This window comes from Dendrobates tinctorius, unplaced genomic scaffold (genome assembly GCF_039654945.1).
Source record: "Dendrobates tinctorius isolate UK_male_01 unplaced genomic scaffold, ASM3965494v1 ptg000062l, whole genome shotgun sequence".
Taxonomy (NCBI): Eukaryota; Metazoa; Chordata; class Amphibia; order Anura; family Dendrobatidae; genus Dendrobates; species Dendrobates tinctorius.
The window spans coordinates 11,121,853-11,144,868 of NW_027361730.1; the positions used below are offsets into that span (position 1 = coordinate 11,121,853).

A 23,016-nucleotide genomic window follows, 5' to 3' on the forward strand; every position below is an offset into this window, starting at 1 on the left:
GGACGACATTCTCGTTTTCTCCCCCGATCTGCCCTCTCATCGCAAAAGTGTACGCTTGGTCTTGCACCGCCTTCGAGAGAACCAACTCTACGCCAAGATCGAGAAATGCCTTTTTGAGCAGTCGTCACTACCCTTCTTGGGATATGTCGTCACCGACTCCGGTCTAAGGATGGATCCCGAAAAACTCGGTGCGGTACTCAAGTGGCCCCGTCCAGTGGGGATTAAGGCCATCCAGCGGTTTCTTGGGTTCGCAAACTATTACCGTCAGTTTGTGCCTCACTTTTCTACGGTTACCAAACCCATCACGGACCTGACCCGTAAGGGAACGAAGCCCAACAGCTGGTCCCCTGAAGCGGAAAATGCTTTCCAAACTCTGAAACGTTCTTTTGCGTCAGCACCCATTTTGCATCGGCCTGTGACCAGCAGACCCTTTGTCCTGGAAGTGGATGCCTCCTCCACTGGAGCGGGGGCGGTCCTGTCCCAGCAGGCTTCGTCCGGACGGCTGGTTCCTTGCGGCTTCTTTTCTAAAGTCTTTTCACCGGCGGAGTGCAACTACTCCATTGGAGACCGAGAATTACTGGCCATTAAGATGGCCTTGGCTGAATGGCGGTATTTACTCGAGGGTGCTGTACATCCCTTTACCATCCTCACGGACCACAAGAACCTGGCCTATCTGCAGTCTGCCCAAAGGCTCAATGCCCGGCAAGCCAGGTAGGCCCTGTATTTCTCCCGCTTTGACTTCCAACTTCACTTCCGACCGGGTAATAGGAACATCAAGGCCGATGCCCTTTCCAGGTCGTTGCAGTCTTCAGAGAGGGATGAAGTCCCATCCTATATCATCGAGCCTACTAGGATGATCACCGTGGCTCCTGTGAATTTTGCTATCCCTCCGCCCGGTAAGACCTTCGTCCCTCCAAGCAGACGTATAGAGGTGTTGGGCTGGGGACATTCCTCCAAAATTGCTGGACACGTTGGGACAAAGAAGACTCTCTTACTGCTTTCCCGGTATTACTGGTGGCCCACGCTTCGCCAGGATGTGATGGACTACGTGGCCTCTTGCACAATCTGTGCCCAGAATAAGGTGGCTAGGACTTTGCCCGCCGGTCTTCTTCACCCGTTGCCAGTTCCTGAGGCCCCCTGGCAGCAGGTCGCCATGGACTTTGTGACTGACTTACCCCGCTCAGCCGGATGTACCACCATCTTAGTCGTGGCAGATCGTTTTTCCAAAATGGCCCATTTCATTCCCTTACCGGGACTACCGTCCGCCCCGAAGTTAGCTGAGATCTTCATCCACCAGGTCTTCAGGCTGCATGGTCTTCCTCAGCGGATTCTGTCGGATCGGGGGGTCCAGTTCACCTCCCACTTCTGGAGGGCACTCTGCCGGCTTATGGGTACATCTCTCGACTTCTCCTCCGCATATCATCCTCAGACCAACGGGCAAGTGGAGCGAATTAATCAGGGGTTAACCACCTTCCTACGTCACTTCACCAACGCTCATCAGGACGACTGGGTTGCGCTCTTACCTTGGGCTGAATTCTCGCACAATAATCATCCCAGTGAATCTACCACCAGGTCACCTTTTTTTGTGGTAACCGGTCAAAACCCAGGTATTCCGTTGCCTTTCTCCACCTCTACAGGAGTACCCGCAGCCGATTCTCTTGCTAAAGAATTCTCGCAGATTTGGAGAGAGACCAGGGATGCGCTCAAAAGTGCCAACGACCAAATCAAGAAACATGCAGACAAGAGACGGAAGGATGTGCCCCCGTACCATCCAGGTGACAAGGTCTGGCTTTCAACTCGACATATCCGTCTGAGAGTTCCCTCTTATAAGCTGAGTCCTCGGTACATTGGACCGTTTGAAGTGATTGGACGTATTAATGCCGTGGCTTACAAACTGAGGTTGCCTGCTTCGCTCCGGGTGCCCAACGCTTTCCATGTCTCGCTCTTGAAACCCGTAGTCCTGAATCGGTTCCAACCAGTTTCCATCGTCCCTCCCTCACCTGCTATCTCGGACAACGTCTTCGAGGTCAAGGACATCTTGGCTATGAAAAAAGCCCGGGGTAAGACCCTTTTTCTTATCGATTGGGTGGGTTTTGGCCCCGAGGAGAGGTCCTGGGAGCCTCGGGAAAATATCAACGCCCCTCGCATTCTGAAAAAGTTTTTGGCCAATCTCAGTAAGGGAGGGCGTAAGGGGAGGGGTACTGTGACATCGGCGGTTATGCCCGCCGATGCCCCTTCTGCTGCAGCGCGCGCTGCAGCGTTTCCTCACCTGCGCGCTCCCGCCCGGTCACGCGCCCGCCGTCCACTCGTCCTCACGGCGGCTCCTGGCTCCCGCCCCCTGGTTCGCGCTCGCCGCCTCCCGCGCTCTCTCTCCTGCGGTGGGCGGCGCTGAGGGGCGGGCCTGGGTGACGCACTTCCGGGGGTTGCTGTACTTCAGGCGTCCTCGCTGTTAGGAGGACGCCTGATGATTGTGTAGTTTTTCTGCACCCTCTGGCCTCTACAGTTCTCCTGTAGCTCAACCGCTCTCCGCCTGACTCGCCCTGTCGCCCTCTGTCTCGTGTCTCCCTTCCCTTCCAGTCTGCCTGGGCGCTGCCTTCCATCCCCGGTGCCGTCCTCTGTCTCCAGTCCGCCTTGGTCTTTCCACTTGCCTGTCTCCCGTATTGTTTCTTTCCTGCGCCACTGGTCCCTGCTCGTTTTTCGCACCGTTGCCTCTCCTGTCCTTTTGTCCGTGGAGCCGTCCCTCTTGGTTCTGGCTGTTGCGCCTCCGTCCTCTGTGGTCCTGCCCCAAACGATCCCTGTATAGGGGTCGGTCTTCACCTGGCGTGCTCGGCCCAGGGGCTCCGGATCCGCGATCCAGAGGGTCCACTCTCTAACGTAGTTTTCCCCTAAGTATTACAATACCCACCCTGGCGGACATTAAACTAGAGGGCTCCGGGCATGGGGGACGCCGCTCGTAGCTGGAAGCCACGACGAGGGGTGGTGAAAGTCCCGAAGAACTGGTCGCTAAGTGCCCAATAGTATGGGCCGAAGTCGAGGATCGTGCTGTGCGGTGCCTAGTGAATACAGGGTCACAGGTAACGACCCATGCCAGCAACGTACTTCCGGCAGCACTTCCCGGAAGCGGCAAGGCCCCAGTGGGGGCCCATGATGCGACTAATGTAGTGGCCGCAAACCAACTGCCGGTACCTGTCACCGGAGTGGTGTGGCTTCAGATGACATTGTGTGGTAAATCCCTCGGCCACCGGGGAGTGGTCCTAACCCAAGGAGAGATTAACGACCGTCATCCGATCATCTTGGGCATGAACATACTGCGGGAGTTCGGCAATCTAGTCGTCAACGATTCCACGCAGGAGACCCTAAGTCAGTGGGGTTCTCGCACGGCCCAGGGGCAGGTCTTCCAGTGATTGGTGCGGGAGGCGCGAGTGCTCCAGGAGTGTCAGGAGGGTGAGGCACTGGGCAAGGTCATCACGCTGGCGGGCTCCGAAGAAGTAGTGCGGACCGACAACAACCCGTTAGCCCATTTGGAGAATGCCAAACTGGGGGCCCTCAAGCAGCGGTGGGTGGCTCGGATGGCCAAATTCAATTATAAGATCATCTACAAACGGGGAGCTGAAAACGTGTACGCCGACTCGCTCTCCAGAATCCGACACACCACCTCAGGGTCGAGACGATGAATTAGAAGTAGACGAGATGCCGTTCGCCCTCACCACCACCGCGCTTACAGTCAACACGCAAGAAGCGCCTCATCCGGGACTCCTAGGAGGGATGCTGGAACAGCCCCACGACAACTGGATCCAGCAGCAACAAGAAGATACAGAAATTGGACTCCTGCGCCGATGGGTGGCCACCGGTAAATTGCCCACGGGCTCACAGAGACTTTGACCCAAGATATGTTGCTGATGTTGCGCCAGTGGGAAAAACTAGACATCAAAAAGGGACTTCTATATCGAAAAGCCATGTAACGAACCACGTCAGCTACGATATGGCAGGTGATCGTGCCCGGAGCCCATCTCGACCAACTGGCCCGGGAAGCCCATGAGAAGGGGGCTCATTTTGGTGCTCAAAAGACTTTACAATGGTTGCAGCAGATAGTGTACCACCCACGCTTGCATGCTGCTGTAGAAGTTTGTCGAACTTGCCACCTGTGCGAGCTCGCTAAACCCCCCGTGCAAAGAGCCCCGGTGCAAACTATTGTAACAACAGCCCCTCTGGAGCTTCTTAGGGTGGACTATCTGACCATAGGTCCTGCCTATCAGGGGTATTAACATTGTTTCGTTATGGTGGGCCATTTCACCAAGTTCGCCGTGGTCACCCCCACCCGAGACCAAACAGCAGAGTCGGCCGCCTATGCGATTTGTAAGAGCTTTATTCAAATGTACAGCTGTCCACAAAGAATACATTCGGACCAAGGAGCGTGCTTCCTAGGAAAAGTCATGGAAGAGCTACACCATCTTTACGGTATCGATAAATCGCGGACTACGCCGTACCACCCGCAGGGAAACGGAGCCTGCGAACGATTCAATCATACGCTAATCCAAATGCTGCGCACCCTGGAGAGCGACCGCAAGGCCTGCTGGCCTGAATATGTCCCTGAACTGGTGTGGGTATATAACAATTGGGTGCATTGAGTGACTGGTTACACCCCCTACTCATTGCTGTTTGGACGGGAAGGCAAAGGAATTACAGAGGTGGAATTGAACCCGGAGGAACCCCAACCCTGGATCGGGATATCCTTGTGGGTCCGAAACCACCGGCACCAGCTGCAGACCATCCACCGTATCGTCCATACAAAGCTCCAGGATCTAGAACACCAGGGGGGAGCACTGCCCCCATCCATTGACTTTCAGACTGGGGATTGGGTACTCATATTTGAAAAACGTCTCCAAAACAAGTTAGAACCACGGTGGGAGGTGAACCCGTACCGAGTGTTGCGCCGAATAAGTCCCGACGGGCCTGTGTACGAAATACAATCTGAAGGAGACAACGCGCCTCTCACTCGGGTTGTGCACCGTAACATGTTACGATCTTGTACGTCTACCGATCCCCCGCGGCTCGAACCGACCCTCCAGGTCCCTGACCCCCTGCCCACGGTCTGGGACCTGGATGACGAAGAGGACTGCCCCGTCGCATCTGCGGGTCCCCCCAGTAGTGGCACTACAGTAGACCCGGGCATCCCACCAGAACCAACTATTCGACCTCCCTCCACACCCCAGAAGACTCCACTATACCTGAGCTTCGATGCTCCAAGCGGTCAACAGCTGGCAAACCCCCTGAACGTTACGAACAGGACCAGTTCGTATGGTGACAAGGACTGTCGTCCCAAAAAACTAACCCAAGTCTACAAAAACCCTCGACCAAGGACTGAGGAGCATACAGGGTGGGGGAGTGTGGGAGGAACGGCCCCCCGTCGATTGTCCGGGCCGGAACCAAGGGAGCCGTCATCTGGGTTCCAGGGGAAACTGTCCCCGGGGGGCAGAATTTGGGGACGGACCGTTGTGACAGACAGATGGGCTGGGGAGAGACCAGTATAAAGGAGGCGTGGAATTCCCAGGATGATGAGTCAACAGACCGGGACAGAGGCAGCAGGAGACCGTGGGAGCGACTGAAAGCTAGAGCGACTGACCAGAGCCAGGGAAGACACTCTCAGAGGTCTTCTGGTCAGTCGCTCTCAGAGGACTCCAGAGGGACGGTGCCAAGGCGATCATCCGAGACTTGCTGCCCCACTCCAGCCCGCAGCCACTGCGGCCTCAGTTCAACCTGCGGCCGCTGCCGCCTCAGCCCACGGCTGCGGCCTACCCGCGGTCACCCACGGCCACCCCGTCTCGCTCCAGCCCACGGCTGTGGCCTGTTCCCCGCCACCCGCAGCTGCCCTGCTCTCACCAGTGGCCGCGGCAAGTACAGCGCCGTCGGCGGCCACCACTGACCCGCTTCGGTCCGCAGCAGGGGCTGGGCCTCTGCTGACCGCGGACTCCCCGTACAGTACAGTCTGCAATTGGGGTGCAAAAGTCCTTGGTGATCCATGAATTGTTAATTTTAATGAAAGTTAGGCAGTCTAGAATTTCAGGGGACAGACAATGCGCTTATCCGTCAGGACAACACCAGCAGCGCTGAAGACACGTTCTGAGAGAGCCGGGCATGATGAAACCATCAAGGCGTGTGAGGCGAGCTCAGGCCACTCATCCACTTTGGAAGAGCAAAATGTGAAAGGATCCAAACCCTCCCTGATGGTATTGATATTTAGTTCTAGATACTCCAGCACCATCCTCTCCATTCGTTCACCACGTGTAAGACTTGGACTCTGTTGTGCTGGTGCACGAGCTGGTCTTAAAAGTGTCAAAGGACTCACAGAAATTGCTTCTTCCACTTACACCATTGCTGCTGCTGCTAATGTTTTGGCGTTGACGAACTGATGTGCTAGAGGTTGGAAGTCTAGAGCTGTGATGCGAACTGTATGCTTCACTGCTGTCTTGGGGAAAAGCTCTCATAAGGTTGTGTAAAAGCGTATTTCGATACTCCAGCATTCACGGGTCCCTTTCTAGGGCGAGAAGCATCTGGCAAAATTTGGTTTTATAACGTGAGTCTAACAGAGTGGCAACCCAGTAGTCTCAGCAGTATTCCTAATCATAACTATACGAGGATCATGTTGCAGATAGTGCAGCAAGAAGGCACTCATGTGCCGGGCTCTGCCATGAGGTCCAAGACCATGCTGTGTTGGTGGCTGGATAACAATGAGGCTCGTTTCCTCCATTCGCTCCCGCCAACCACGAAGAACAGAGAGGGGAGGATTATCCTCTTCATCTGACAGTTGCTCGCCCATCACCTCTTCCTCCTCCATTTGTTGCTCAGATCTTGCACCTTCGATAACAGTTTGTCTGCTATTACCAGCCCCCATCGATCACAGTAATCCCCCCTCCCTTGGCACCCGCCTGTGTGACGACAATCTGGAACTTAGAGACAATGTTATTCCTTCAGAATCCGCGTCTGCTTCCTCCTCATCTTCTGGGACCGCCATCTCCTCCCGCAGGCCATTCAAAGTCTGCTAGAGCATGTAGATGACCGGAATAGTGATGCTGATGATGGCTTTGTCAGCGCTAACCATCTTAGTAGCTATTTTGAAACTGTGCAGAAGGGTGCACAGTTCCTTAATATGTGCCCACTCTGTAAACGTGATATGCACCACACGTCGGTACCGCGTTGGTCCAGGCTCTACGACATGACATACTGCGTCAGGGCTCATTGCTGCTGCTACAGTCGCTGTAACAATGTGCAGAGTGGTATTCCACCATGTTGGCACATCGCATGTCAACCTATGAACTGGCACGGACAAAAACCTCTATCGATGCAAGTCTATGACCTGAGGGGTGCGAATGGTGGAAATGAGCTCACAGCTTACATGCTTTCTGGAGGAGCTCACTCAGGTCAGGATAGTGGCAGAGAAAACACTGTGCCACCAGGCTGAGGATGTGAGGCATGCAAGGCACGTATGTGAGATTGCCTCGCCATAGGGCCGCCACCAGCTTCATACCATTATCGGACATGGGCTTCCCTGGATATAGGTTCAGCAGAGACAGCCACTGATCAAACTCAGCCTGGAGAGCTGTCCACAACTCTTTAGCTGTTTGACTACGATCTCCAAGGCATATAAATTTTAAAACTGCCTGCGCCCTGGCTGCGCAGTGCGGAGGTGGTGGGGATTCACTCGGCACAGCTGGAAGGTGTGTCTGATTAAGGCATAGGTTGAGGGCACAGGTAGAGGCCCTAGAGGATATACAGGAGGAGGCAGAAGCAGTGGAGGAAGTGTTAAATGTAGGTTTGTCCTGCAAGCCTTGGGGATTCCAAGACTTGTGGAGCAGTGCCTATCCCCACAGCCACCAGAGTAACCCAGTGCTCAGTCAGTGAGATGTAACGCCCTTGGCCATGCTTACTCGTCTAAGTGTCTGTGGTGAAATAGGACCATGTCAGACAGAGATTTAGTCAAGGGAGTGGTGATGTTGTCTTCAACATGCTGGTGTAACGAAGGCACAGCTTTCTTAGAAAAATAATGGCGACTGGGCAATTGGTACTGGAGGACTGCAACGGCCATCAGCTTTCGGAAACCGTCTATATCTACCAGGTGGAAAGGCAGCATGTCCATTGCCAACAGATTAGAGATGGTGGAGTTCAATCTCTCAGCTTTGTCATGCATAGGGAGAAACAATATTTTATGTGACCACAACTGCAGAACCGTGGGCTGGCTGCAGTGCTGAGAGATGGCGGAGTATGGTGAACCAGAAAAACTGCTGGACCATGAGAGAGGTGCAGACGGAGATATTACGGTGGATTGATAAAGTTGTGGTGTGCTCCTTCTCTAAGATCGATCAAAAACAGCAGGCATGTCCGCTTCCAGTACAATTGACAGTGGGCTCTCAGTCAGTGTGACTGGAGCGGTTAAAAAACCAGAGGTTCTGCGGTCGAAGACCTGCGTCTCAATAGTTGGCATGGTAACAGAGGAGGAAGAAGCAGCAGATGTGATTGATGGGTCGGCTGATGGCTGTTGAGGTCCGCTGGTGCACATTTTTGCGCAGTGGGATTCCCACAGTAACATGTTGATTGCGCATGTGAAGGTTCATACATGTAGTAGTCAAATTATTGCACTTTTTACCTCAACTCAGTTTTTTTTTTTGCAAAGTTGGCAGTTTACGTAAGTTGGCCGATCATTTGCAGTGTCAAAAAAGGCCCAGGCTATGCAACCCTTGCCACCCCTATAAGCTGCAGACCCGCAGATGCTGCTGGTCACAGCCACAATGGCTGAGGATGCATTACTTGTCGTGGCTGCATCACTACGTGTCTGTGACGTACGGCGCAGCATAACCTCCTCGTCTTCCTCCTCAGATGACCTACTCAGCTGTGTGCCTCTATGCTCACACCAACTGGGATCTAACACCTCATCATCATCCTCTGTGTTATCACATTCCTTGCCCTTGGAGTCACCCTCCTCCTCTTCCTGCCCTGACAGCACAATACAGTCCATGTGTTAGGCGTCGGGATCCTCCCACTGCACGGGATAGATTCCAAGCCTTATCTGCCCCTGAGGTTCCCCATTTGGGTCTGGCTGCTCATATTGCTGCTCAGCGCAGACATTGGTCCCAGCGCCTTGCTCAGACTCGTTCTGCACACTTGGTTGCTGCTGGCTCCTCAGCTAAGTCTATGAGAGCCAGTGATTCGCAGGTGCAGTTCTGCACTCTGGACGCTAAGACTAGAGATCACCTTACTGAGCATGTCTGTGATGTGGCGTCTTCTCATTGGTGGTAGGATGTCATCTGTACTGGTGATGTGGCAGCTCCGGATTGGCCTGCGGGTGATGTCACGGCCAGCTGGGCATGAGTGTTTGGGGTGGACCCTAGTGTATAAAAGGCTCTCCGAAGCGCACACCGTGACTAGTATCATCTATATCTATGTTATGGTGTGTGAGGGTGGATACTCTACCATTCTGTCTGCAGGTTGTGCAAGTCTGTCTAAGCTGGGACTGTACATGTTGGCAGGCAATTAGCATCAGTGGGGGCAATTAGTCTCTTGGCTTAGCATCAGTTTACTTCATGTGTGCAGTTAGCACAGTTGAGTTACTGGGCAAGTCCAACCCGTAGCCTAGAGCAGTGATGGCGAACCTTTCTGAGACCGAGTGCCCAAACTGCAACCTAAAACCCAATTATTTATGACAAAATGCCAACACATGCCAAATGCCCCATCATGATCCCCTTCTTGTAGTAATATGCCCCATCATGATCCCTTTCATGTAGAAATGCCCCATCATGATCCTCTTCATATAGAAATATGCCCATCATGATCCCATTCATGCAGAAATATTCCCCATCATGATCCCCTTCATGTAGGAATATGCCCCATCATGATCCCCTTCATGTAGAAATATGCCCCATCATGATCCCCTTCATGTAGAAATGTAGAAATTGCCTATTCCACCACCTCCATCATTTCCTCCTCCCCATCACCCCATCATTGCCCTCTCCCCATCACTCCCATCATTCCCCTCTCCCCATTACTCCCATCATTCCCCTCTCCCCATCACTCCCATTAGTCCCCTCTCCCCATCACTCCCATCATTCCCCTCTCCCCATTACTCCCATCATTCCCCTCTCCCCATCACTCCCATCATTCCCCTCTCCCCATCACTCCCATCATTCCCCTCTCCCCATCACTCCCATCACTGGCCCTCTCCCCATCACTCCCATCATTGGTCCTCTCCCCATCACTCCCATCATTGCCTTCTCCATCACCCCCATCATTCCCCTCTCCCCATCACTCCCATCATTGCCTTCTCCATCACCCTCTTCATTCCCCTCTCCCTATCACTCCCATCATTACCTTCTCTATCACCCCATCATTCCCCTCTCCCCATCACTCCCATCATTGGCCCTCTCCCCATCACACACACACACACCAGCAGCCACACTCAACACACACACCAGCCGCCACACACACACACCAGCGGCCATACTCACCTCTCCGCTTGCCGGCAGATTCCTTCCTCTCACTTCCTCTCACACATTGAGCGGCGCGGCCGTGGCTGGATGACATCATCATTCAGGTCCATGGCCGCACCACTCAATAAGTGAGAGGAAGTGAGAGGAAGGAAGCTGCAGCTCCGGAACAGTGAGGCGAGGCTGCATGCCAGCTGAGAGGGCTCTGCATGCCCTCTCTGGCACGCGTGCCATAGGTTCGCCATCACTGGCCTAGAGGGTATTATATCTGGCGTCATATAAGTTTCACATGCTTAATCCCTGTGACCATTAACAAGGCACTTAGTATTCTTTTGTTCAGTACCGCTCTGTGAAGTAATGGAGCTTGGTATTCAGTGTTCCGTGCACACTATGGCATCAACACAGTGTGCTCAAGCAATTGCTCGCTGTTTAGTTTCCAACCCTAACACCGATTGAGCCTCAGATATGAGTCTTATCGGGATCACCCCCCCAGGGGTTAACGTCTAATGACATGGGTCAAGATGCTGTTCGGACACTACTTCGTCCTGCCCCGGATCCAAGCTAAAAAAAATTTTGGGCATCGGTGCAGATTTCCTTCTCTTGCCTTTGTGAAGCATTTGAGTACACTTCTGATGACCATGGCATAGAATGCGTGAACAGCTCTTCAGACTCACCCAACTGTGGTTCCATACAGTCAGTTGTACGGCTGGAGAGTTGGGACGCGGGTGGAATCAAGGGGAATTTGGGTGCCACCTCTGTGGACAGTACTGTGTGATGTTGAGGTGGAGGAAGAGGAAGAGAGTCCACTTGAAGCTGCGCTTGCCATCCACTCGAGCAAATGCTTTTTTTGGGCTTCATCAACAAGGCGTACTGCAGTGCATCTGCCAAAGAAAAGTAGTGGACTAGCCCATCCAGTAACTGAAGTTGTCAGTTGTCTTTGTGTAAGGGTACGAGCAGGAACCTGGGATGCAGTGACAGGCCGCAGGCAGAGCAAGGGTTAACAGGTTTATTTACAGGGAATACTTCATGCAGGGAGGTAAAAGGTTAAACAATATAAATGACAACGGATTTTGCAAGGTGAGGTACAACGGTACAGTTAACGGCAGTTCAGTAGCAAGCGTGTTAGGAAGTCCTATATCTGCAGCTCCGGCTGCGTACTCAATTGCGCTGACAGCAGCTGTTGCAATTTCCTTTCCAGTGGGGCCAAGTAAATGGCAATACCCCATCTTCTGGTGACAGTGGTCGGTCTCCGGTACCTTCCACTGTCTTGTCCATATACTATAGTGGCTAAACAATGTAAGGGCCACAGTCCTGTACGAGCCAAGAGTGGCTCTGCAAGTATACGAAGGCCAAGTCAAGTCACAAGTGTCTGGGGCCAAGATTTACTAGCACAGTCAGGATATAGGTTACAGTCACGCTATCGGTCTCTTTCAGGCAGCACACTCAGGGTACTCACAATCCTGAAGTGTCTGGCTCCTGGCTTTATGTCGGCCAACGGGCACACACTGCTCATTTCTCTCTCTCTGGTCCCCGCGATTGGCGGCGGGCGAGAGCGGTCGCTAGTCTGTGTGGGGCTGGTGCTCCCCGGCCGGAGCACTTTTCTCTCTCGCTCGGCTCAGCTCTGCTCTGTGTGCACGGCTCTGCTTTGCTGGCACGACTCTGCTCTGCTCAGCTCTCTCTGCAGGCCATGGGGCTCCTTCTGTATGGCACATCGCCACACTGGTACTCTCTGGTGGGGGAAACATAGCGTGCTGCTCACCGATCTGCGCTGCTCTCCGCCGGCACCAGACTGCTCTGCTTCGCGCGCTTTTTCCTTTTATGCCTCTGCGGCTGCGTGCCCTTTTCTGTCTCTCCCCGCCCTTTTCTGTCTCCAGGAAAGTCCTCCTTGCTCAGGTTTTCCCCAGACAGCAGGGGAAAGTCCACCCCATTCAAGCTTCCCCCCGGGAACAAAGGATGCAGCCTTTCTAGTTCCGGACCCGGCATGCAGGTACCCACGGTCCGGTCTATCTCCTTACATTTGCATAGGACGTGACGTTAGTTTACTAGTGCTTTCACAGACATTACCACCTACCCCACGTACACCTTCAACACCAAATCTAATTCCCCTTCCTCCACGGCCTCGCTTTTTCCCAGTCATGTTGCTGTTCTAGAAACAGAAGAATTTTTGTGGCCTCTGGATCAGGCCTCTATAACACACTAGATACTACAAACTATTTTAAAGTCAGGTCCCCTACTGTATGACGTTAGGAAAACAAGAATTTTTGGGTTGCCTCTGGATCAGGCCTTTCTAAAGACCACTGGGACTATAGGAGACCTCTGGTTGTCATGCCGACACATCGGTGACCCGCGATCACGTGATGCGGGTCACCTGTGTTCGTATTTCTGGCCCGATGGCCAGAAGAACCATTTAAATGCCGCTGTCAGCGTTTGACAGCAGCATTTAACTAGTTAATAGCTGCGGCTGGATCACAATTCCACCCGCGGCTATTGTGGGCACATATCAGCTGTTCAAAACAGCTGACGTCCCGGGAAAGATGTGGGCTCACCTCCCGAGCCCGCATCAAAAGGAGGGAGTCTGACATCGGCATAAATATATGCCCGATGTCGGAAAAGGGTTAAAGTCAGGTCCCCTATTGTATGACACTAGGAGCAGAAGGATTTTTGTGTGGCCTCTGGATCAGGCCTCTATAACACACTAGATGCTGCAAACTATTTGAAAGTCAGGCTCCCTACTGTATGACACAAGGAGCAGAAGACTTTTTGCTGCCTCTGGATCAGGCCTCTATAACACACTAGATGCTGCAAACTATTTTAAAGTTAGGTCCAGGGCCGTGTTTAGAGTTTATGCTTCCCTAGGCACTTTTAGTGCTGCAACCACCAATGGTGAGTATGACTAATGCAGACACTTTGGCCAAAATCGCTCATGTGAAAGTAGCCTTTCTCCCCAGTGCAGCCATTTCCCCAGTGCAGCCATCTCCCCAGTGCAGCCATCTCCCCAGTGCAGCCGTCTCCCCAGTGTAGCCGTCTCCCCAGTGCAGCCGTCTCCCCAGTGCAGCCATCTCCTCAGTGCAGCCATCTCCCCAGTGCACTCATCTCCCCAGTGCACCCTTTTCCTCAGTGTAGCCATCTCCCCAGTGGAGCCATGACCTCAGTGCACCCATCTCCTCAGTGCACCCATTTCCTGAGTGCAGTCGTCTCCCCAGTGCAGCCGTCTCCCCAGTGCAGCCGTCTCCTCAGTGCAGTCGTCTCCCCGGTGCAGCCATCTCCCCGGTGCAGCCATCTCCCCAGTGCAGCCATCTCCCCAGTGGAGCCATCTCCTCAGTGCACCCATCTCCTCAGTGCACCCGTCTCCTCAGTGCACCAGTCTCCTCAGTGCACCCGTCTCCCTAGTGTAGCCATCTCCCCAGTGCAGCCATCTCCTCAGTGCACCCATCTCCCAGTGCACCCGTCTCCCTAGTGCAGCCAACTTCTCAGTGCACCCATCTCCCCAGTACACCCATCTCCTCAGTGCACCCGTCTCCCTAGTGCAGCCATATCCTCAGTGCACCCATCTCCCCATTGCACCCATCTCCCCAATGCACCCATTTCCCTAGTGCAGCCATCTTCTCAGTGCACCCATCTCCCCAGTACACCCATCTCCTCAGTGCACCCATCTCCCTAGTGCAGCCATCTCCTCAGTGCACCCATCTCCCCATTGCACCCATCTCCCCAATGCATCCGTCTCCCTAGTGCAGCCGTCTCCCCAGTGCACTGAGTGCAGCCTCCGCTCATTCTTCACCCAGTTCACTCTTCCCCCACACTGCTCACTCTTCCCCCCCAGCCGCTCACTCCATCCCAGCCGCTCACTCTCCCCCCCAGCCGCTCACTCTCCCCCCCAGCTGCTCAATCTCCCCCCAGCCGCTCACTCTTCCCCCCCAGCCGCTCACTCTTCCCCCCAGCCGCTCACTCTTCTCCCCCTCCAGCCGCTCACTCTCCCCCCCCACGACGCTCATTCTCCATCCGGCTCACCTGGCTGCTGTTGCTGCTGCATGTCTCCTCTAGCCAGGCGCCGGTATCTGTTTTTCCTGTTTGTGTGAGTGCGTGGTCACGTGGTACTGCTCATTAAGCTCATGAATATGGGCGCCACGCCTATGGGAGTGGAGTGGCGTCCATATTCATTACTGTAATGAGCGGTACCACGTGACCATGCACACAGTCAGGAAGCATAGTGGTGCCGGATATCATCGAGCTGCAGGCACCGCTGGAGGAGCCAGGAGGTGAGTATGATGTCATCGAGGGAGGGGGGAGGAGGGGGAGAAGGAGGAAGGAGGGAGGAGGGGGGGAGGAGGGATGGACCGACCGGAGGGGAAAGAAAAACAAACATTGCTGAGGTGCCGCCCCTCCGCAGAGTCCCGCCCCAGGCACAGGCCCACGAGTGCCTAATGGGAAATACGGCCCTGGTCAGGTCCCCTACTGAATGACACTAGGAACAGAAGAATTTTTGTGGCCTCTGGATCAGGACTTTACAGCTTAATTTCAACCCAACAAAATGACAAAGTGTGATACGGCGGGCTGTCTAACTTTTTGCAACTGAAAAATTATAAAAAAATTTTAATGTGCCTTAGGTCTGCAGACAGGTTTGGATCACCACAGCACTAAATGACAAGGTGGGATACAGCAGGCTTTTTCACATTTAACTAGGGAAAAAGTATTATTTAGAATGCTATACATGCATAGAGCACAATATAAGTACTGCACAACACACTTGAAGGACATGTGCCCTGACGGCTTTGACTGTGGACCTCAGTAATAGCCAAAAGAAAGTGCCAGAAGGTAAATTTAACAGCCACACTGGACACAAGCTAGCTACACTATGTGACTGATATACAACAGCTAACTAGTTAAAATCTGGGATACAACAGGCTGTATCACATTTAGCTAGTGAAAAAATATTATTTAGAATGCTATACTCATGCATGGAGCACAATAGAAGCAGTGCACAACACACTTGTAGGACATGTGCCCTGCTGGCTTTGTCTGTGGACCGCAGTTATGGTAAAAAAAAAAATGCTGGAAGGTAAACTTAACAGCCACACTGGACACTATCTAGCTACACTATCTGACTGATATAGCCTAGCTAGCTACCTAAAATCTTGCTGTTAACAGTGCCAGCAGCCTCTCTGCGTTGTTACAGTGTCAAAATGGAGCTAACATAAGTTATCCGCTCTTTATATGGAAAGTGACATGTGATTTCAGCAGCCAATGACCCAAGCCATTGTGTCAGGACATTGTGGTGTTTCCTGCGCCCTGATTGGCTAGCCTCAATGTGCACACATAACGTTTGGAAAAAATAAATAAATTACTGTTTACAAGAACGCAGCGCCTCTGAGCTCTGCAAACTCCCTCCCCTCAACAAACACGTGCCAAATGCTCATAATACACCACCATTATTGTTGCTAAAGTGCTGAAAATACTTTTGTGGCAACACAAATTTTTCTCGTACTTTTACTGAATGTTATCGATTTTTTCAGATTTTATAACATTTTTATGGTGTTTCCAATCACGAGTCCGAATGTGCCATATTCGTGCCAAATTTATGTTTGGCGATTGTTTTCCGAACGAATTCGCTCATCACTAATAGTTACGTCTAAGGTTGCCTCCCCCTATGTGGTGCGTGCTCTGGCGATGAGCCTGCAACTTTTCTGGCACATGTCAGCTGATTTCAACAGCTGACATGTGCCCCTAACAGCCGAGGCTGAATTTGCAATCCACCTGTGGCTGTTAACATGTTAAATGCTGCTGTCAATCTCTGACAGGGGCATTTAGCATGCTCTCACCAGAAGCACGTCACAAATCCCACCCATCAGCACCTGTGTCACATGATCACGGGTCCCCGATGGGTTAACATAACAACCCAGGGGTTTGCAAGTGACCCCAGTGGTTGTCATTGCCGGATAGCTATGAGCGCCGCCCAGTAGTTGTCGCTCATGGCAAGGGAGCATTTCTACTACACAGAGCAGTATGGAGAAAATTGGCTTCTACTCTGTGGGTTTTTTGCCTTCCCCAGGATCAACAATGCAGAACAGCTGCACTAAAAATAGGCTGAACTAGATGGACATAAGGTCTTCCTTCAGCCTTCAAAACTATGTTACTATGTTACGATATGACAAAACTGATGGTGTTGTTAAAAAAGTACAACTTGTCCCGCAAAAAATTAAGCCCTAACATGGCCATATTGACGGAAAAATAAAAAAGTTATGGCTCTAGGAAGAAGGGGAGCAAAAACGGAAAAACCAAAGGTGGTGAAGGGGTCAAAAGCCGCCGGGGACTGAGTAGCACAAGAGATTAGCCAGACAGGTGGCTCTCCTGCAGCGTCTTTCCACCCTTTACGTCTCTACCTATAGCCACACAAGGAGAGACCTGTCAGTCACTGGCAGTGGGTGGGGAGAGGCCAAAGAGGACATGCCTCTGCAGCCCGGTCCCCAGAAACTTTTAATCTATGCTTTTCTCTGAATTGCCGTAGCATTTCAGAGTTAAACATATTTCAATGAAATCCTGTAACCACCATCTGATACATGCCGTCTTTGGATCGGGCAGCAAGTCTCAACTGTCACTTTCCATTTAAACTCAAACTGGTGAAAGATCTTCTTAAAAAAATGGGTGATTGCTGCTAACATTGCTGCTCTGTGTGTCAGTGGTTATGGTAGATGGTAGTATTATTCTCTGTCAAAGGGACCGTGCTCCCCCTGCTCTCCATCCGTTTTTTCCACTCAGCTACACTCCTGAAAACGATAAATAAAATAGATGCAGTTTTTCCATTATTGTACAGTATTATTTTTTTTTATCTTTACAGAGACAACCATTGATGAATGCAACAACCTTTGGAATAGATAGAATCCCCTCTTATAAACTTCACCCAAGCAGCTCCCCTTATACAGCAGAGGAGGCTCCAGCAAGTAAGAGCTCTATAAAGACATCAATACAACCATGTACTGCAAGGGTTAACAGCAACCTAAGGCCTGTTTTACACTTCAGTTGTTTGACGTCAGTCAAAATCCGCCGTTTTTATAAAGAAAACTCTCTCTCCTTTTTTCCAGACATCTGTTCCTTTAACCCCTTCACCCCCAAGGGTGGTTTGCACGTTCATGACCGGGCCAATTTTTACAATTCTGACCACTGTACCTTTATGAGGTCATAACTCTGGAACGCTTCCATGGATCCCGGTGATTCTGACATTGTTTTCTCGTGACATATTGTACTTCATGTTAGTGGTAACATTTCATTCAAATAACTTGCGTTTATTTGTGAGAAAAACGGAAATTTGGCAAAAATTTAGAAAATTTTGCAATTTTCCAACTTTGAATTTTTATGCCCTTAAATCACAGAGATACGGCACACAAAAAACTTGATAACTAACATTTCCCACATGTTTACTTTACATCAGCACCATTTTGGAACCAAAATTTTTTTTTTTGTTAGGAAGTTATAAGGGTTAAAATTTGACCAGCGATTTCTCATTTTTACAACACCATTTTATTTTTAGGACCACATCACATTTGAAGCCACTTTGAGGGGTCTATATGATAGAAAATACCCAAAAGTGACACCATTCTAAAAACTGCACCCCTTAAGGTGCTCAAAACCACATTCAAGAAGTTTATTAACCCTTTAGGTACGTCACAGGAATTTTTTTGAATATTTAAAAAAAAATGAACATCTAACTTTTTTTCACAAAAAAAATACTTCAGGTTCAATTTTTTTTATTTTACCAAGGGTAACAGGAGAAATTGGACTGCAGAAGTTATTGTGCAATTTGTCCTAAGTACGCTGATACCTGAAATGTGGGGGGAACGACTGTTTCTGCGCATGGCAGAGCTCAGAATGGAAGGAGCGCCGTTTGACTTTTTCAATGCAAAATTGGCTGGAATTCAGATCGGACGCCATGTCACGTTTGGAGAGTCCCTGATGTACCTAAACAGTGGAAACCCCAACAAGTGACCCCATTTTGGAAACTAGACTCCCCAAGGAACTTATCTAGATATGTGGTGAGAACTTGGAACCCACAAGGGCTTTACAGAAGTTTATAACGTACAGCGGTACAATTAAAAAATCATATTTTTTCCACAAAAATGATCTTTTCACCCCAATTTTTATTTTCCCAAGGGTAACAGTACCCTAAAAGTTATTGTGCAATTTGTCCTGAGTACGCTGATACCCCACATGTGGGGGTAAACCACTATTTGGGCGCATGGCAGAGCTCGGAAGGGAAGGAGCGCCATTTGACGTTTTTGGCTGGAATTGAGATCGGACATCATGTCGCGATTAGAAAACCCCTGATGTACCAAAACAGTGGAAACCCCCCACAAATGACACCATTTTGGAAACTAGACCCCCTAAGGAACTTATCTAGATGTGTGGTGAGAACTTTGAACCCCCAAGGGCTTCACAGAAGTTTATAACATACAGCCGTACAATTAAAAAATCATATTTTTTCCACAAAATGATCTTTTCACCCTCAATTCTTATTTTTCCGAGGGTAACAGGACCCTAAAAGCTATTGTGCAATTTGTCCTGAGTACGCTGATACCCCACATGTGGGGGTAAACCACTATTTGGGCGCATGGCAGAGCTCGGAAGGGAAGCAGCGCCATTTGACGTTTTTGGCTGGAATTGAGATCGGACACCATGTCGCGATTGGAAAACCCCTGATGTACCAAAACAGTGGAAACCCCCCACAAATGACACCATTTTGGAAACTAGACCCCCTAAGGAACTTATCTAGATGTGTGGTGAGAACTTTGAACCCCCAAGGGCTTCACAGAAGTTTATAACATAAAGCCGACAATTAAAAAATCATATTTTTTCCACAAAAATGATCTTTTCACCCTCAACTCTTATTTTTCCAAGGGTAACAGGACCCTAAAAGTTATTGTGCAATTTGTCCTGAGTACGCTGATACCCCACATGTGGGGGTAAACCACTATTTGGGCGCATGGGAGAGCTCGGAAGGGAAGCAGCGCCATTTGACGTTTTTGGCTGGAATTGAGATCGGACACCATGTCGCGATTGGAAAACCCCTGATGTACCTAAACAGTGGAAACCCCCACAAATGACACCATTTTGTAAACTAGACCCCCAAAGGAACTTATCTAGATGTGTGGTGAGCACTTTGAACCCCCCAGTGCTTCACAGAAGTTTATAACGCCCGGGCGTGAAAATAAAAAATTCGTATTTTTTCCACAAACATGATCTTTTAGTCACCATTTTTTTATTCTCCCAAGGGTACCAGGAGAAATTGGACCCCAAAAGTTTTTGTCCAATTTGTCCTGAGTATGCTGATACCCCATATGTGGGAGAAAACTACTGTATGGGCACACGTCGGGGCTCGGAAGGGAAGTAGTGACGTTTTGGAATGCAGACTTTGATGGAATGGTCTGCGGGTGTCATGTTGCCTTTGGAGAGCCCCTAACAGGGCCGGACTGGGACTAAAATTCAGCCCTGGCATTTGAAGTTACACAGGCCCACTAGTCACATGGTGACTATATAATATCTTTGTACAGTTGTAGTTTACAAGAAGTGAGAGGAGATTAACACGACTATATAACATGTAGTCATAGCTGTGCCCAGTATTTCAGCTCAGTCCTATTTATTGCTTTTAGGTACAGTACTCCTCCCAAATCTCTGTCCCCTTTTGTATGCATGATTACAGAATTCCTGGCAGAACTGCTCTCTATTGGGCAACCAGACCCCCTGGTCATAGCCGCCCCTATCATACCTCCCAACTTTTGAAGAAGGGAAAGACGGACAAAGACTGTGGCTCCTCTCCGTACACCTCGTACACGCGCGGCTCCGCTCCGTCCACCTCTTACACACGGCTCCTCTCCGTACACCTCGTACACACGCGGCTCCTCTCCGTACACCTCGTACACACACGGCTCCGCTCCGTACACCTCGTACACACGGCTCCGCTCCGTACACCTCGTACACGCGCGGCTCCGCTCCGTACACCTCGTACACGCACGGCTCCGCTCCGTACACCTCGTACACGCGCGGCTCTGCTCCGTACACCTCGTACACGCGCGGCTCCTCTCCGTACACCTCGTACACGCGCGGCTCCTCTCCGTACACCTCGTACACGCGCGGCTCCTCTCCGTACACCTCGTACACGCGCGGCTCCTCTCCGTACACCTCGTACACACGGCTCCGCTCCGTACACCTCGTACACGCGCGGCTCCTCTCCGTACACCTCGTACACACTGCTCCGCTCCGTACACCTCGTACACACAGCTCCGCTCCGTACACGCGTGGCTCTGCTCCGTACACCTCGTACACACACGGCTCCTCTCCGTACACCTCGTACACACATGGCTCCTCTCCGTACACCTCGTACACACGGCTCCGCTCCGTACACCTCGTACACACACGGCTCCGCTCCGTACACCTCGTACACACACGGCTCTGCTCCGTACACCTCGTACACACGGCTCTGCTCCGTACACCTCGTACACACGTCTCTGCTCCGTACACCTCGCACACACGGCTCTGCTCCGTACACCTCGTACACACGGCTCCGCTCCGTACACCTCGTACACACGGCTCCGCTCAGTACACCTCGTACACACGGCTCCGCTCCGTACACCTCGTACACACACGGCTCCGCTCCGTACACCTCGTACACACACGGCTCCTCTCCGTACACCTCGTACACACGGCTCTGCTCCGTACACCTCGTACACACACGGCTCCTCTCCGTACACCTCGTACACACGGCTCCGCTCCGTACACCTCGTACACACGGCTCCGCTCCGTACACCTCATACACACGGCTCCGCTCCGTACACCTCGTACACACGGCTCCGGTCCGTACACCTCGTACACACGGCTCCGCTCCGTACACGCGTGGCTCCGCTCCGTACACCTCGTACACACACGGCTCCGCTCCGTACACCTCGTACACACGGCTCCGCTCCGTACACCTCATACACACGGCTCCGCTCCGTACACCTCGTACACACGGCTCCGGTCCGTAAACGCGTGGCTCCGCTCCGTACACCTCGTACACACACGGCTCCGCTCCGTACACCTCGTACACACGGCTCCGCTCCGTACACGCGTGGCTCCGCTCCGTACACCTCGTACACACACGGCTCCGCTCCGTACACCTCGTACACACACGGCTCTGCTCCGTACACCTCGTACACACACGGCTCCACTCCGTACACCTCGTACACACGGCTCCGCTCCGTACACCTCGTACACACACGGCTCCGCTCCGTACACCTCGTACACACATGGCTCCGCTCCGTACACCTCGTACACACGGTTCTGCTCCGTACATCTCATACACACACAGCTCTGCTACATCCACACTGTAAATCCTGACCCCACACATACTTACCTCAACCAGCACCATGACAACAGCAAAGCAGAGTCTTGCAGATGGTAGAGGCAAGGCTGAGCGCACAGGACCTGTGATGAGGTCACAGGAGGGGCGGAGTCAGGGGTGATATGATCGGGGGTCTGGACAAAGGCTCCTGATCATGTGACCCCCTGACTCCTCCCCTCCTGTGACCTCATCACAGGTCCTGCGAACAGAGCGAGCAGGCAAGCGAGTGCGACGCTGTGAGTGGCTGCGGGGGGGAGGGGGTCTCATGCTACGGCGAGGATGGGGTGCGTGGGGGGGCGTGGTGGCTTATCTCCCTGCAGTGCGGGAGGAACTTGAATCTATCACCGCCGTGCTGCAGAGGGCTGGCGGCAGGAGCAACAGTGGCCGCAGCAGCTGGCAAGCGGCCAGATGATCGGGCGCTGCCCGCCCGCGGCCCACATGACAGCGGCCCAGCGGGAAAATGCCCGGTTGGTTATATTGCCAATCCGGGCCTGGCCCCTAATGTACCTAAACAGTGAAAACCCCCCACAAATGACCCCATTTTGAAAACTAGACCCCCTATGGAACTTATCTAGATGTGAGGTGAGCACTTTGAACCCCCAAGGGCTTCACAGAAGTTTAAAATGCCAGGGCATGAAAATAAAAAAATCGTATTTTTTCCACAAACATGATCAATTAGTCCCCAATTTTTTTATTTTCCCAAGGGTAACAGGAGAAATTGAACCCCAAAAGTTGTTGTCCAATTTGTCCTGAGTACGCTGACACCCCATATGTGGGAGAAAACTACTGTATGGACACACATCAGGGCTCGGAAGGGAAGTAGTGACATTTTGGAATGCAGACTTTGATGGAATGGTCTGCGGGTGTCATGTTGCCTTTGGAGAGCCCCTAATGTACCTAAACAGTGGAAACCCCCACAAATGACCCCATTTTGGAAATGAGACCCCCTAAGGAACTTATCTAGATGTGTGGTGAGCACTTTGAACCCCCAAGGGCTTCACAGAAGTTTATAATGCCCGGGCATGAAAATAAAAAAATCGTATTTTTTCCACAAACATGATCAATTAGTCCCCAATTTTTTTATTTTCCCAAGGGTAACAGGAGAAATTGAACCCCAAAAGTTGTTGTCCAATTTGTCCTGAGTACGCTGACGCCCCATATGTGGGAGAAAGCTAC

The 23,016-nt window shown here is 51.8% G+C and overlaps 1 protein-coding gene across 1 annotated transcript in view; it reads left to right on the forward strand.

Annotated features, from left to right (window-relative positions):
- PAX4 (paired box 4) overlaps positions 1 to 23,016 on the forward strand; it is a 208,993-nt gene that overhangs the window by 180,352 nt on the left and 5,625 nt on the right. Inside the window, 1 exon segment of the mRNA XM_073579176.1 lies at positions 17,308 to 17,443. Coding sequence (XP_073435277.1) covers positions 17,308 to 17,443 — 136 coding nt within the window.